General features: G+C 36.1%; 1 protein-coding gene across 1 annotated transcript in view; it reads right to left on the bottom strand.

Moving 5' to 3' along the window:
• Positions 1–11891: 11891 nt before the first annotated feature.
• Positions 11892–17983, bottom strand: part of LOC149083845 (cytosolic phospholipase A2-like) — a 36833-nt gene continuing 30741 nt past the window's right edge. Inside the window, exon 18 of the mRNA XM_089234235.1 lies at positions 11892–17644. Within this exon, the coding sequence (XP_089090361.1) occupies positions 17376–17644 (269 nt within the window). The 3' untranslated portion in view covers positions 11892–17375. The remainder of the gene's footprint in view (positions 17645–17983) is intronic.

The following is a 17983-nucleotide window of genomic DNA, read 5'->3' as shown; positions in this document are numbered from 1 at the left end:
GGCGACTGCTGGTTGGCGCCAATATACTGCCCGGCAACGTTTAATAATACATAATCTAATTTTAGATGCAATCGGCATGTGCCAGTCGGTGTAATGGGTAGAGTACAGGGTTTGTGAGTTGAAGGTTGTGGGTTCGAATATCAATGTAATCCCACTCGAATACTTTTTTTAATAGTGGTACCCAAGGGCGTAGCCAGGGGGGGGGGACTTGGGGGTCTGGTTCCCCCCCCCCCCCCGAAATGGGAGAAAATGACCGGAAAAAGATGGCCAAATCCATTGTTCTGTCACTTTGGTCCCCCCCCGAACGAAATTTCTGGCTACGCCCCTGGTGGTACCCGCGGTCTGTTTTTGGAATATCTTGTTTCAACTTAAAAGTTTTGCCATATTTCCGGTTATGGTGACAACATAGTTGATATTTTCAGTCCAGGGGGCCCCCCCTGTAACGGCCGGAGGAGCGAAGCGACGTCCGAGCGCTGCTGTTTGCGGGCCACAGGCCCGCGCCGAACGAAGTTCGGCCTACAGGGGCATTTATTAATAAAGCAGTCGGAAGCATGTTTTTTTGAGGCGAGAACGGCCCACGACAGCACCGGATTTTCCCCATCATAGATGCTCATGGGACAAGATCTTCGACTGCCAGGTGGCCTGCTGTTTGGGACGACAATGGCAATGGCCGCCATCAGGTGCTTTTCTTCCGCCAAAAGAACACGTCGATGTACACCAGAGGCATCTCGAGGATATGCATCGAATCGCCACAGACAGGACCAACATTGACTCCGAGATGATGAATTACCACTACGATGGGAAGGAGACCTCCTCTGGCTCTGGAACCCGAACGCCTGAAAGGATTCTGCCCGAAACTCCAGACGTCATGGGAGGCCACTACAAAGTCGTGAATAAACTAAATAATGTCGTAGTTCTGATTCAAAGGACGTGCTCCACCATTGAAGTGCAGGGAACAAGCGCGACCTGCCTATTTGAGTATTGAATCGCCCGAGACGAAATATTCTAAAGGGGGGGGGGCAATGTTACGAAAATTATGTGAATAGCCCTTATTTATCATTTACTATGACATTTTTCGCCTGAAAATAGCCATTAACACACACTTCTCTGTAAATCTCGCCAAATTAAAGACAAACTTGGCAAGTCTGGCGACAACTCCGATGATATAGCCTCAAGAAAAGTGTAAAGATCTCGCGAGAATCGTGGAGATTGTTCTGTAAGCTTTCTTTTGCATACATAAGTCGTGTGCCGCCACGGCGGAACTATAAGCATTTTGTTGAGTTTTTACAATACGAGATCTCTCGTATGTGAGAGAAGCCGCTCTCTGTTTAGCGTGTGTCGTCAAATCGCTGCTTGTGAATACGTGTAATTAGATGTTCGGTAAAATAAATCTGTATTGTCCTTAAAATCGGGCTTCTTGCTTAGCCATCTTGAGTGCTTGTGAGAGACATTATCCGAACATTATGAATATACACTGAAGAGCCAAAAAAACTGGTCCACCTTCCTAATATCGTGTAGGGCCCCAGCGAGCCCACAGAAGTGCCGCAACACGACGTGGCATGGACTCGACTAATGTCTGAAGTAGTGCTGGAGGTAATTGACACCATGAATCCGTAGGAGTAAGAGGGGGTGGAGATCTCTTCTGAACAACACGTTGCAAGGCATCCCAGATATGTTCAATAATGTTCATGTCTGGGCAGGGGCGTAGCCAGAAATTTCGTTCGGGGGGGGGGACCACTTTCATTTCCGGGGGGGGGCAAAGGGACAGAACAACGGATTTGGCCATCTTTTTCCGGTCATTTTCTCACATTTCGGGGGGGGGGACCAGACCCCCAAGTTCCCCCCCCCTCGCTACGCCCTTGTGTCTGGGGATTTTGGTGGCCAGCGGAAGTGTCTAAAGTCAGAAGAGTGTTCCTGGAGCCACTTTGTAGCAATTCTGGACGTATGGGGTGTTGCATTGTCCTGCTGAAGTTGTCCAAGTCCGTCGGAATGCACAATGGACATGAATGGGTGCAGGTGATCAGACAGGATGCTTACGTACCTGTCAGAGACGTATCAGGGGTCCCATATCACGCCAACTGCACACGCCCTATACCATCACAGAGCCTCCATCAGCTTGAACAGTCCCCTGTTGACATGTAAGGTCCATGGGTTCATGAGGTTGTCTCCATACCCGTACACGTCCATCAGCTCGAAGCAATTGGAACTGAGACTCGTCAGACCAGGTAACGTGTTTCCCGTCCTCAACAGTCCAATGTCGGTGTTGTCGGGCCCAGGCGAGGCGTAAAGCTTTGTGTCGTGCAGTTATCAAGGGATCAAGGGTACACGAGTGGGCCTTCGGCTCCGAAAGCCCATATCGATGATGTTTCGTTGAATGGTTCGCACACTGACACTTGTTGATGGCCCAGCATTGAAATCTGCAGCAATTTGCGGAAGGGTTGCACGTCTGTCACGTTTAATGATTATCGTCAGTCGTCGTTGGTCCCGTTCTTGCATGATCTTTTTCCGGCCGCAGCGATGTCGTAGATTTAATTTTTTACCAGATTCCCGATATTCACGGTACACTCATGAAATGGTCGTACGTGAAAATCCAAATTTCATCGCTACCTCGGAGATGCTATGTCCCATCCCTCGTGCGCCGACTATAACACCACGTTCAAACTCACTTAAATCTCGATAACCTGCCATTGTAGCAGCAGCAACCGATCTAACAACTACGCCAGACACTTGTTGTGTTATATAGGCGTTGCCGACCGCAGCGCCGTACTCTGATTGGTTCCATATCTCTTTATTTGCATACGCATGCCTGTACCAGTTTTTTTGACTCTTCAGTTTACATTGCAATGCCCTATTCTATCTCCTGCCTCGGTATGAATGGCGATTTTCAGTCCCCCCTCAATATTTTCTTCATGACAGCGCCTTTGCCCTGAGGGTTTTACCTACTTCATATCCTCCACACCAAAAATTATTGTTCAAACTCTCCGGGATACACTTGAAAGTAAAACGTGTTATGGTGCATAAAATTTAGTATATTGATATCATAGTTCACAGAAACTACATTCTGTGTTGTTTCTGTGGCCTTCGCAGTTAGTAGAAGGAGCAAAACAATTTCCACTTGGTTCAGAATACTGTCTTGTAGCTTTTTGAAGATCTCTCTGCAAACTATTCAATAATAATAATATCTCCAAGAAATATAATCAAAGGGAATAGTCATATACATCAAATGAAATGATTTGTTTGGTCCTTATGGTTTTGGCGCTCATGAGGTTTGACTGCACTAATATTTGCTCATACAAATTCCTTGCATAGATAGAGTGAAAGCTCTCCTGTGGGCCCAGGGATCAAACTCATCATTTCTTGATTTTTTTTACATCAGAAAATTGCAATAAAATTCAGGTATGGCAGCCAACCAGAAATCTTGGCCTAGAAATCAGTAGCCTACAACATAGGCATCTACTTTTGGCATTCCTGTATATAATAACCAGTATAGGAGGGTTCCTCGGTAACGGACGTGGCAGGTTCAACTGTTTGTTTTTATTACATATAAATATTTTGAGAAAAAAAAGCTTCAAATTATGAGCAGAAGATATATTTCTGAGACTCAAAAGGATAGTTAGAAGATAGTATAGAAACAAATTTTGATTTTAGGTATGAAAAAGTAGGATAAGTATTCATTAACATAATTAGCTGCAACTATACAACTAATGATTATATTAATTTGTCACATTTTTGGTAGTAAATTGTCAATGATGATAACAACGAATTGGGGTGGTATAGAAGAAGCTAGTCATATTTATGTTGTTAGGGCATCTATATTTGGTTTTTAACCATATTTACTATTTTCTTTATTAGTGTAACTTACATGTTTCCAACGAATTCCATTCCTTGCGCAACTGCCTTAATGTAGAATTCTTTTTTCCTGTAATTAAATTACTAAAATTACTTACTCATGCAAATTTTAGAAAGTTATTGTTTAGCAATTTGAGGGAGCACGTGCAATAAAGGCAAAAGCATATATACAGTTCATGCAGTCTATATGGCATGATTCTGCATGATTATCCGGCTCGTGACTATCCAGACTCCGCACTATCCGGCTAGTTAAATAATAATAATTCTCCATCATAAAATGAGAAATAATTTACTTCGTCAATTCCTCAAGAGGTTTCAAGTGTTATCAATTTGTGTAATCATTTATCAATAGTTAAAATCAATGTGAAATAAAAGTGAGGAAAAGGAAAAAAACCACCTTCAGTTGCAATCAACCAATTGAAATCCTCTATGATGTATAACTATGGCAAAGTTACTGATAAAAACACACCGCTAATTCAATTAATGACATATATCTGAAAGCACAAGCAGCAGGACTCATGGTAAGAACAGAATACAGAAGAATCTTGATTATTCAGCTCGTGACTATCCGCATTCTGTACTATCTCTCTGAGTTAGTTAAATAATAATTCTGTGTCATAAAATGAAAAATAACTTACTTTGTCAAGGCGTTCCAAATGTAATCAATTTGGATTGATAACATTTGTTTGATTACATTGATTTTAATCGTTTAACAATGATTAAAATCAATGTAAAATAAATCAATGCAAAAAAAATTTTAATAACTAAATTAAGTCTCTGCATTAATATTTTGTTTATTTTAAAAGTTTACGTATTTATACTGTACAATCTACATGATTTTATATTCCCTGCAATGAAGTCAGACATTATCAAATTTATCTTCAAAATGTGTACAATATTTTTATTCTTGCATTTATTTTTTTTGTAATAAATTTTCAAAACATACAATAACAAAATATACAATACCGTAGGTATACGCCGAGGGGGGGGGGGGCACTAGGGCCCAGATTATGGTGTATTTTCACAGTAAAAAATTAAACATTTGGAATTGGGAAACAATAAAAGAAAACATGAACCCTCTTCCCCCGAAAAAAGTCCCGCTTACGCTATTGTACACACATAGTACAGTACATAATAAACATTTATAAAGTACCAGCCTGTACTTAGAGGTTAGAAACAAGGCAGCAACGAGGGGGGAGCAGGCGGGTCTTGTGCCCCGGGCGCTGGACCAGAGGGGGCCACGTGGGGCAAATTTTATTCTCAAACCTCTCCTTCAACATTACAAGGGGGGCGTCAAAATGTGCACTTGCCCCAGGTGACAAAGCATCTAGTTGCGGGCCCTGGTTAGAAAATATGAATAACAGCTAATTTTGGTGAAGGGGTATTTTCAGTGGTAAGGGTGGGTTAGAAGTGAGCATTTATAGAGCTGCAGCCTATATCTGGCTTTTATGTTATATGAACTTCCCTTCTGCTATATTAGGCCGGATAGTGCGGAGTCTACTGTATACCAGTATATTAGTAGGCTGTGGTATACAAGCAAACAAAATATCTAAATAAAAATATGCGAAACAACTATTAAAATTTTTTTTAATGTATAAACACTTTTAATGTCTCTCATATATTGGAAAAGACAATATATCATATAGAATAGGGTAGTAACAAACGAGAAAATAATGAATATAAATATAATTAAATTTCCACCACAAAATAACAATCTCTTTTAACATGAAATAATGTCAATATATGCATATAAAATAAAAATAAAAAATCAATAAAAAAATGAATTACTCTCAGAGTGTCGTTGAGAGTAATAATTCAAATGCAGTAAAACGATTCATCACAGAGCAGTAAAATACAGTCAAATGCCAATAACTTAGTGCCAGAAATCTTCCCTAATTGTAGAAGGTTATTCGTTATAACACCAACTCGCTATAAACGCGACCCGATACCAAGTTTGTACACTATTTTTGGGGCAATATCCAAAATCTACCGCAAAATGTCCCATAGTTTAAAGCAGAAAAAGAGGTGGTTGCAGAAAAAGCCTGATAACCAGTATATCAAAAAATATATTTTTTAAAAGTCTCCCCATAGTGATCAACTAGGCCAACAACATTTAAAATGCATATATAATATGTACAGATAGAATAACTTGTAGAGTTACTGCGTCCACACTAGGAAAACTGATTTTGGCAGTACTTCTCAAACACAACATAAATTTCTCAAGATACAAAAACACCTATTACAGCCGGCATTATACTATAAAAGTTTTAGAAAAGTTCTTTTATAAAACTTGAAAAATTCAACCAGTAAGGTTATCATTTCATTTGAGTAAATGCAACTGATAACTTTATTAGTTGCATTTTCATTAAGTTTTATAAATGAACTTTTATCAAACTTTCATAGTGTAATTCCGGCCTAATACACATCATATTACGACATACACCGATTTGTTGAACATTCCTGAAATGAATGTTTATGAAGTGTGGTTTAGTAGCATTGGCAATATTTTATGCCACGAAGAAAAATCACTACTGCTACTTAACTGTACATGCACCTCATACACATTCCTCCGCGGAATTTCTAATGAATCTCTGTACATGTATGTTGCAACATGTTGTGTGAGTGTATGTATATGCATGGCCCTAACATATTTGTGTTGTCTTGTTCTTGTGCATTTGAGTGGTGCTTTGTTTCGTGTTCTTGTTGAAGTAAAGATGGTAAATATCTGCCTGCTCTCTGCAAAGAGACTGTTTCAAATAAAAGGTTGGCTCGCATTTGCACTTCGAAGTTGGGAAAGAAGAAAATTCCCTACAAGAAAAGACAGATCAAGATCTAAACAATGAAATAATAAAATGAGAAACTAAAATTAAAACATGTATTTGGCAAACAAATGTGCACTAAAAATGTTTAACGAATTCATTCATACAAAACTGATTGCTTATTAAATAGAATACAATAGCCAATGATCAATGCTGATAAGACCCTGAGAGCATTCATAAGAAATGAGTGCATCATGTGAAATGGAGGTTCTTAAACCACAAGGTAGACCATGATTCAATATGCATAACATGTCAAAAATTCTGCGAAACCGGTATGTGGTGGCATTATATTGGGATTTGACTGTATTCTTCACATTAAAACTGGTGGCAGCAACATAAAAATATCAAAACTAAAAAATATGGCATCACTCAAATAGTGGGAAATGATATATAACCTCAAGGCTAATTATTTCAAAGATTAACAAACAATATACATATACATTTATTTATAAACAATTCAACCATTATAAGATTTTCTTTCCCTTGCGTTTTCAAAGTAAATGACTAGAGATGTTTCTCTACCCTGAAGTGACTATTCTTATGTACTGAAAAATCAATATCTATGTGTGCAATATCTAACACATGGGTGCACAAACTTTTTTGGCTAAAAGGCCATTTTCTGTCCAGAAAGACTATTGCAGTTGTTCTAGAACTAAATTATTTCTTTGAGAGCCAAATATAGGTAACAAAATCTGTTTAAGCAGGGTTCTCATAGGTGTAAAATTCTTTGGGAGTGTTAATTGATAAGAGTGGTAATTATACAGTAACATAATTTTATTTCTTATACACATTAAATTTAAATTATATTTCATTATATTTTTTTAAAAATGATTTGAGGGCAAGATAAAATTCTCGAATGCACAAGTCCACAGGCCGGAGTTCGTGTACCAATGATAAAACATGATAAAAGTTGGCAAGATAGTGGAGAAAAAGGATGATTTTCTAAAACTTTTGATGAAAAAAAAAAATTCAAAAAGCATAAAGAGAATTCTAAAAAGGACTCATAGTTGCAGCAGCTGGTGGAACAGCAGATAAGTCGAAAAATGGCAAGACTCATTTGAATCAAAACAAGTTCATAAATGTATATAATGGAAAAGTAATGGCAGTGGGGGATTATATTGAGCTTTTTCTCAAACAACTTCTTTACAATAAATAGACTGTGTAATGTCACCTGAGCCGTTTTGATCACAGCAGTAGAATTTACAACAATTACGATACTACAATACATCATACTGATATACCTTGAATGGTTTCGGTTAGTTCTAGAAGAAGTGATTCAAATTACTATATGACATATATACAGGATGATTCCTAATTCATGATACAAACTTAGAGTGAGTGGAGCTCACTAAAACAATATTCTGAACCAAAAAATGTGAGCTCACAACTGAAGCATAAATGTACTGAATGTCACCTTATTTAAGTTGATATGGCGTGCTTGAAAATCGTTTTCTCATTCAGTTTAACATTCTTCACACAGGAAGGAGTTACTGTTATTGTTGCTGCTAATGTTTGAGATTCACTGTTTTTTGTTAAATCCACGTAAAAACCCTTAATCTACCAACTTTCGCCTTATGTTTGAGGTGTTGCAGTTTGCACTTAATTATGTACACTAGAATCCAGCTAATTTGAAAGAAATGATGAAAAAGAATGAGGGAAAGGACACATCCTCATGCATAGGACCATCTTGGATATCATTTACCTCAGGCCTATGAGGTCCCTATGCAGAGGAGTATTTACTGGGTGGCAAGTTCAAAAAAGTGGCAAATTTCTGTAACTAGGTGGTCAAGAACACTCAGAATGAGAGAAGAGCTGCAAAATTTGAATAGTCTGCAGGTGAGGAAGCCATATAAACCCACCTGTGCCCCCTACAAGCTTTTCCCAACAAATGCTGATAAAATTCAATGCTATCATGAGATAGCATTTAATTGCTATCTCATTAGTTGTCGTAATGCTAGAGAGAAGCCAGCACTGGCACAATAGCCCTAGTGCCAGTGCTGGCTTTTCTCTAGCATTACGACAACTCTGCCAGAAAGTAATTTTGCTAGCCCATTCAAAGGACAGCAACTAGATTCTTGGTCAGCCAGGGCAAACACACATTTTGGCACCCCCCTTGTAATGTTGAAGGAGATGTTAGAGGGTGAAATTTGCGCTCAAGGCACCAGGCCCACTTGCTTCTCCCCCCCCCCCCCCCCCAATTGCAGCCCTGCCCATTCAGTATATAAACTGAATGATTCAGAAAGATTGGTTCTAGGCTTTATTGACTTCAGAGAGAGAGAGAGAGAGAGAAAGCGAGAACATTGTTAAACAAAATTATTGTGTTCATAACATTTAGGGATACAAACATCTCTACATGTTACAATCTTTGTATGGTATTGAATGTTTCAAAGGATCATGTTCAGAGGGATGGAAATAGATTTTTCACAAATCCAAAGAGTTCAGACTAAGTTCTACTGTATAATTTTTAAACTATAAATTACACAAAATTTGTATTTTTAATATTTACATGAAATATATGGTAACACAATGTATTATGAACAAACTATTCTCATCATAAGCATGAGATCAGAGTAAGGAGGCCATTCAAGTATGCCAGCAGATTTTTAGCCATTTTGACACTCCCCCCCCCCCCATCAGCAAAACTCTGACCCCCTCCTTTTTTATCAGCAAAATTAAGTAAGCTTTGCCCCCACCGCATATTGGGATCAAAGGTATATGAAAGTGGGGGCGGGATTAGGAGGGGCTCATGAACCCTTCCCAGAATGATAAAAAATTTACTTTTGGTGTGAAAAAACTTATTTGTAAAAAAAAATTAAAACATCGAAAGGAAATAGCTTTAAATGTTATTACAATCAATTTCTGTTAATGGCAATGCTATTAACAGAGGCTAAAAATTTAAGGCTCATAAATCAAAATTTCTTGTGCCTTTACCCCTAAGCTGTTTGTACCCTCCTTCAAAAATTGATCTTGTGTAGGCCCCTGATTGGGATTGCCATTCGAGAATATACATAGAGATTCTGACCAGAACTGTCTGACACTGTTGTAGTGAATTTCGCTATATATATGCTGCACAGGAATCATTTTTCCCATGATCAGACTGAAGACACTATACTTTTAACTTGTGTTTTGGGTTTTGAGCATTAATTAATGGATTGGTATAGATAGGTAATAAATAGACAGTAAATATAGAAAGCAAAGATGCCATTAAGAATATTTCATATTTTCGTAAAGGGTGGTTGGTGACGTCATTCACACACATCCCCGTCATCAAAAACCAGCAAAATCTGAACCCACCTCCCGATGCAGACACCCTACTTGAATGGCCTTAAGCTATAACAGCATACGTGTGTGTGTATAGTGTATATATAGAGCATTTTGAAGTTGGATAAATTGTAGAAAATATTTCAAGCAGTAAGATTTCATTATATGCAGAATTAAGATTGCTATATATATAGTTTGAGATATGTTTCACGTATCATACAAGCAAATGCACATATTGAAAGTAATAGGTATAATAAAATAATTTCTAAGGCATTTAAGATATCATAGGATCAAAATTACTAAGAAGTTTTGAAGACATTTTAAATTTTTTTCATGATATTATACATTCACTCAGAATGGATTTCTTGTAAGTATTAAGAACTTCATTTTTTTTAAACACAGAATCATATATTATGCTATGTATACTTATATGCATTTTTTTATTTTACTTGATCATGGTGGCTAGTGAGGCTTCTCTTATTTCCATTTATTAAGTAATAGACGTTGACATAAATATTTTTTTCATTGATAAGTAAAACTTACAGGCAGGGAGAAAAGTGTATTGATGGACATATATACAGCGAAACATGCGTAAAATGGAATGTTAAGAGAAATAACTTAAAATACGCTCCAAACAGGTTTCTGTTTTATAAAGGAGCATACAAAGATATTCATGCAGTGATTTACTTCTGCCGTTTTGTGAACTTAAATTCTGAGAATATCATCCTAACTGCTTTAAACCAACGAGTATTAGACAAAGACATGCATATTATTATTTTGAATTTTTTCATATTTGTTGTTTCAAATTGCTATACTTTTGAGATTTCATATTTAATGCTCTAATAGTTGAACTCAAAAATGAAAAATTATTATTTAAAATAAAAAATTATGAAATTGTGTAACTACTTAAAAATAGTGACACTGAGATCAACAACCAATAAAGTTTGCGAAAGAAAGATTCAACGTCTCTGTAACACTTGAATTTTGCTTTTCTGTTACCTCTATAACCTCCATTTCTTTGTTTAAATCAAAGACGTGCTTCTTGCGGCTGCTCTACACTGAATGAAATGCTAAAACAAGATATAGACAAATTGTGAACAATAATTCAGTCTTCCTCACTTATTCCTTCCCCAAAATAATTTAAATGGTAATTATCAATAATTTTCCAAGAAATAGGAGTGTTTTCTAACAGAAGTCGTTATTTCTATCATAGATGAAATGTTGAGCGGGTTTTTACTAAACTTTGAATATAAAATCTGCTTCAATTTGATCATTTCTGTCGCACCACAGTCATTTTCTGCACACGAAGGCTAATTAAACCGGGACCTACAATTTATTGCTGAATCCGAACGGCAGCCTTGTTTTTTATACTCATCGAGAGGTTGGTACGCTAACACCTCGATGGAGACTCCCTGCGGTAGCAATCTTTTCCTGTGGTCACATCGCCGTTTCTGTTGCACCCTTGTGTCAGGACAGTTTCTGACAAGAATGAATCTTGGTATCGAACTCGTGACACCTCTAAACATCTTTGGTACTTCAGGCGTGTATCTTATCAACCTGAGCTACCATGCCCAAAATCTGCTTTAAAACCTAAGCCCAATCACTTAGGCTGCACTCATAGTGAGCAAAGATGGACGAGTTCCAAGAATTGCGACAAGAAAGAAAAAATGCATAGGGATTGGAGGAAGAGATGTCCGTACATAGTAAAAGAGGAAAATAGAGAAAATGGCCAGAGATGTTTTGAAATGTAAGGGTGTGATGATAATGGTTCCACCGCCGAAGAGGGAAAGAAAAAAAAAAGGAGAAACAGATCAATCAGCAGATAACGAAAAACAGCAGATTGAGGTGAAAAGAAACAGGTTTGTTCAAATCACTCACCTCGCTGAATAACCTCTTTCTCCTCGCTTCTCGAGTATGTGCTGTGTAGAACAAAACAATACAATTGTTTTCATTGTTAGTCTCTATTATGCACTCCCATACCTCTTGGTCGCTACACTATGTGTACAGCCTTACTTTACCCACTACTTCCAGAACAAATTCAGACAAATAATAAGCATTCATAATTTTTCCAAGAAGTAAAAGAGTTTCCTAAGAAAAGGAGGATCAGTATGACTTGACTTCCTCCCATCCAAAGGACAAAAACTTGCACTTGGCCAAAAATTCTCTCCATTTCAGCAGGCTTTTTTAATCTAAAAAAAAAATGTCTAAATATGCCTTCCGTTTCTGCGTTAGACAGCTTCCGTCTTAAAGAGGTTTCCCATAATTGAAAAATCATTAATTATCCACTAGACTATTTTTCTGTTCCGTTCAAGACAGGTTTCCATCTCATACAGTGTCCATATTAGACAGGTATCACCGTATATCTAAATTCTGCAAAGTTAATGACTAGCCATGGTGGAATTAAGAGTCAAACATTTTTTTCAGACGAATATGATAATAATTTGAGAGAAATAGCTTACATAGCAGTGGAGAGCATGTACTAGTTAACTACTACTATTACTACTAAAACCATACATGCACTTCATAATAATTTCAAACTGGTGAATTTCTGACAAACCTGTGCATGCTGGAAAATGCTGTGCATGTGTGTATATCAGGGCTCCAACTCAAAAAACGAAAAAAAGTAGGAAAATGCAGGACTAAAAAGTAGGATGGGGGAGGATAACCCCCTTAGACAACATAACCATAGCACAATGGAAAAAAATTCCAAAAAAAAATATTTTTTTGCAAAAATTTTTTTTTATTTTTATTTTGAATTAACTTTTTTTTTTCATAGCACTATTTCAGTTTCCTATAAGATTGACTCAAGCCAAAGCAAAATGACAAATCATTTGGTTACAAAACCAATTTTTGGCCAAAACAGTGCACTAGCACACACATACAGATAATTCTTTGCTCTCTCTTTCTCCCCCATATATATTATTCTTTTTTTGGAGTCTTCCAAAGTGCAGAGCTTGTCAACTCCTTCGACAATGCACAGCAAATTTTGAAAATGTATGTTTTTTAAGAACGACACTCCTTCGAGACCACTTTCAAAAGCACAGTGCAAAATGTGTAGATTACAAGATCCGATGTAAATAATGCAAGGTGAATCAGATAGTTTTACTGCGTTGTCCATCATTTTTTAAAGGGATTTCGTTCACATTTTACTGTTCAATGCCAGTGTAATCATTTTTTACAAATGAAGCACTTCCATTTATAGCTCTTTGCTGAGCATTGTAAGTATTGTTTATGCCTCTTCATGCTTTAAAAATACAGAAGACAACTGAATGCTATTGGGTAGCATCAGAATCACCAAACCTAGAATAGGCCTATGTATCCAACTGCTTTGAAATGCAAACTGTTGTTTCACCTATTTGCACCATAATTTTGAATGATGAATGTTAGTTACTGTACAAGACCATGAAGTAATAAATACAAAATTATTTTTCCATCCAGACCAAAGTTTTTAATGACTACTATACTTGTTGAACCCTCAAACTAAGCAAATGAAAAATTAATCAACCAAATGGTCCACATACATTCCCCCCCCCCCCAAATAACCTTAGAAATGATACAATTTCTGCTTTGGCAGAATCATTAACTGCATTCTCCAACATTTGTAATATTTGGCAATATATCAATGATTTCCTGCTCAATTAAAATCAATTTTTCAAATTTTGTCGACAGGATTTGGTGGAAAAGTAGGACAAAAACTAAAAAGTAGGACGAGTGGGAGCCCTGGTGTATATGCATGGCCCTAATGTATATGTCAGAGTTGGCTTTGTATTCGAAAAGTACTGCTATCCGACTTCTGTATTGGAAGTGAAAGGGGCAAGAATGACAGTTCTCATGTTTATTTAAGTACTGTTTTGAAGGTCTGCCTGCTCTTCTGGAACTATATTTTTTCTACTAAACTACACATGCACCTCATAAATATTTCTCTCAAGAAATTCCTATCAATGAATTGATGAGTGAAAAAAAGTGTTGGTCTTTTACATTATTGTGGTGCTAATGCATTTATGAGCATCTGAAGTGTGCATGTTCAAAAAGCACTTCCATCTATCTTCCAAATTTGAGATGGAAAGTGACAATTACATGAATTTTTTGTTTTGTAATTGCCAGATCTTGTCGGCATGCTCTGAACTGGACTGGAATGCAACTCTATACCAGCATTTATGAGTTTTAAAAACTCAAACTAGAGATCCTAGACTAGAAATTTCTCAGTTTGTGACCAAGATATGTACTTTAAGGCAGTGATTGACAAAGTGTTGCAGCATCACCAACCTATGTCAGGGGGTCGAAGCGAGCTGAGGATGTGTACTTGTTAGGTGCTTTGAAATAGTTTTTTGTTAGACTATTCTGGGGAGCTGCAGATAAGCATTGACTAGAGCAATGGATTCATCGTAGACTAAAGTTTAAGAACCACTGCTTTAGAGGATAAAGTTACATTGAAAATAGCAATAAAGCTGTGGTTCCTAACCAATGTGTCATAGCTCTTCAAAATACTTCAGACACACGGCTCACAATCAAGGAAGGTGTGCACATGGACAGATATGACGACAACTTTGAAAAGAGGGGAAAAACATTGAAGTCCCAGCCTTTCAAGTCTATTTCTACTTATTAAAATGCATCATGAAATAATTAAAATCTCATAAACTAAGGGAAGGAGCCAGAAAATGTAAAACTTTGGGAACCTCTGTTACAGACATCAGAAATATTTTACAGAAGTTTTGCAAGGTCCATAATTAAAGTTCAACTTGATTATTAGGTTTAGGAATCAGTTATCAAATGTAAATACATGCTAATGAATATCTTGATTCAACAATTTGACACACTTTAGCAGATGTATATGGGTAGAACTACCGGAATTTGCCCGATTGGTGCTTTACATAATATATAAATGTATTAACAATAATAGCAACAGATAACTTCAATATTTCATTAGGCAAGATAAAACCTTTTACAAATGCCATTACCTATTGCAAAATTGAGCAAAATTTGAGGCACAGAAACCATTTGTACCATATAGATAATATACATATTGTTACAAAAAAAAACAATCACACATTTTTTCCTACTGAAATCATAAAAAAACTACTACCTACTAAGTGGTACCGTTTGGGATGCAAAAAAAATAATAATAAAATAAATAAATAAATAAAATAAAAATAAATAAAAATCACTAGTGCAATTTATGCATTTATCTAGTTACGTAAAATACAATGAAACTGCTTCATCAAATCTGTTTATTCTCTACTTTTCTCCAAGATGATACATGTATGACTTCCTACATGTATATTTTCATCACAAACACACTTTCTACACATTTTGGGCCGACATATAAAAATAAAAGTTCTTTATGTGCTTGGGGAGTATTATCTACATTAAGTTTGAAGATGAGATTATAACAGTATCCACTAATCTAATTTTTCATTGGAACCTAGACAGGACAATAAAAAGTTATCCACTTAACCGGTTTAATCCTCTTACGCTGTACCCACTTACAGGAACCCAACTATACACTACTTGGAGACATACACTACTTGGTCAAAAAAATATCACCACACATTGTATTGTACCTACTGTACAAGCGTCATGGTGTTTTTTTAGGTGGGGGGGGGGCGGCATGATTAGAGTCAGAAATATTATGAAACATCAAAATGGAGTTAGTTAACTAAGCGTCTCAGCATACTTACTAATCATTAGTTACCAATGTCTAATTTTCTTTCCTGATGAAAACAGCATGTTCCAGAATGACAATGCCAAGATACACTGACTTCAAAACTGTGAAAAATATTAAAACAATATTTCGAGCACCCCAAGTGGAACTTAAACCCAACCAACAGCAGTTGAAGCAAGGAACTTGAGGAGTCATTTGATTCATCCTTGATCTACCAAGGATTTTGGTTTTTCATTTATGGAAATCTGACTAAAAATGAGTGCCAAGTTATCACATGACGTAATGAAATTAATGGTACAGCCCATGAGAGCTTAATTCATGATAAAGATTATCCAAAAGAGTGATGCGACTTCCAAATTATATTTCTTTCTGGCCAGTCAGTGTAAGTTGTGTTATCCACATTCATGAAAAATATAAAACAATAAAAAAAAAACCACCTAATATACATGAATGAGATTCAAGAGAATTACTACTTGAATATCCTAGATATATTCAGAGGCAGAGATATTTCAAAGTTCTTCCAGTCTTATGTTTCTTTGCCTGATCAAATCAAAATCAAAAATGCATTCATTGATATAAAAATTCTCATAAAAATAAAATATTCATTAAAAATAAAAATATTCATTCTCATAAAAATAAAAAAAAACAACAACAGTAATTCACTTTTTAAAACACGTCACACATTAAAGAAAATAATAAAATACATATACGCAGGGCCAGTGGAACTAATGTCAATTTGCCAAAAACAAGAAAACTACTTTATTGTATACAAAATCCTTGGTCTGTGATCTTTGGTGCAGTGGCCCTTTAAATAACGCAAACGTTTAAAGCAAAGCTTTAATAAAAATATTCATCCCTGGCTCTCCCGCCCTGTTGGTGGGTGGGGGAACAGCATAAACTTATAATAAAGATTTTCTGCATGGAGACATTACATTTTTAACAGGTACACAGGCAGCCAATTCAACAGCCTCTTTCAAAAGAGTGCCACAGTTTATATGAAAGCATTAATAGAAGAAATAATTTAACAAAAGACTGACTAAAAACAAAAATGAAAGAAAAACTTATGAAACGTACAAGTTATATACACACAAATATATGTATATATCCTTCACTAATTTATCATGAAAGAGAACTTGGTTCACACACCCATGAAATTTTTGAATCCAACTAAATCGCCATTCAACCATAACTAGATTCCTTTTGTGTACAACAGTTTTTTCAAACGGAACTCTCATAATTCTATACCTGTAGTCTATTTTAAATTAAAAAAAGAGATCCAAAGACGTTATGATTGAAGATTTTTTAAAAAATCTAACTTCAGAATTTTCTTAGAAAATCGATCACGATAGATGTCTAGAATGTACAGAATATGAAAGGGAATCAAACAAACTGGAAGAATTCGTTTTATGGTTGAGAAAGCATTATTTCTCAATACATCGAAGTTAATATATAAGTAACTTCAATTATTTTGTCTGAACAATACATTCATGAAATCAAAAAGTTTTAAATATTTCTCTCAATTTTATACATGATTTCCTAAGATTCGAAACCGTATCATTAAATATCTCCAGATTGGAAAAGGCACAATATCGGTGATTTCATAAAAGAATTGCTTCAACAAGAGTTACTAATACAAGAGCTACAACATTCATTTGAAAGTGAACCAACAATGCATATGTTACCTTGAACTTTGCATTAAATAATGTGTCGCATTTCTCTGCAGTTATCAGATGAGCTTAGATTTTTTAAAATTTACTCTTAGCAAAGAAGTTATGGGAATTTCATCAGGATTTACTAAATTTTCTTTCCGGTTTGAATTCAGACAATATGATCTCTGTTTGCGAAAGCATTTTCTTTTTCCTCTCAATCACAATTGCAAGATTTTCTTTTATGACATCAATGTTGCTTAAGACATTGAACTCCATGAGTTGTGCAAGCCTTTCAAACTGCAGATGTGGGTATTTGAAATTGTATATGGAGTACGGCTTCTTGGGATCACTGAAGATGTCAAAATCTGCAAAATCGAGTTCTTCTTGGGTCTCTCGTTCAATACCTTTTTAGAAAAAAAAGTAATTAATATACTTGAAAAAATATTCTATGAACTTTACATTTCAGAATGTAACTACTGTATTCTCTGGCGTATGACACCTTTTTTGATTTAAAAAAATATGATCAGATATCTGATGGAATTACAGGCAAATATACAGGTGAACAAGAGAATCGTTGAATGTTTGCAATGCAAAAATATTTTTTTTTCTATCAAATAACTCTCAAAGTAAGTAACTCCCACAATAAGTTGCAGTACCTCTGAGATAAAAATTGATGGCAGATGGCAACACTACACATAAAAAGCATTATACACAAACTTCATGTTAGGATCACATGTGCTCAC

This window comes from Pholcus phalangioides, unplaced genomic scaffold, assembly GCF_987345545.1.
Source record: "Pholcus phalangioides strain wild (caught in Gottingen) unplaced genomic scaffold, Ppha-v1.0 ptg000008l_1, whole genome shotgun sequence".
Taxonomy (NCBI): domain Eukaryota; kingdom Metazoa; phylum Arthropoda; class Arachnida; order Araneae; family Pholcidae; genus Pholcus; species Pholcus phalangioides.
The sequence above is the reverse complement of the archived record's forward strand: the minus strand, read 5'-3'. Positions and strand labels throughout refer to the sequence as shown.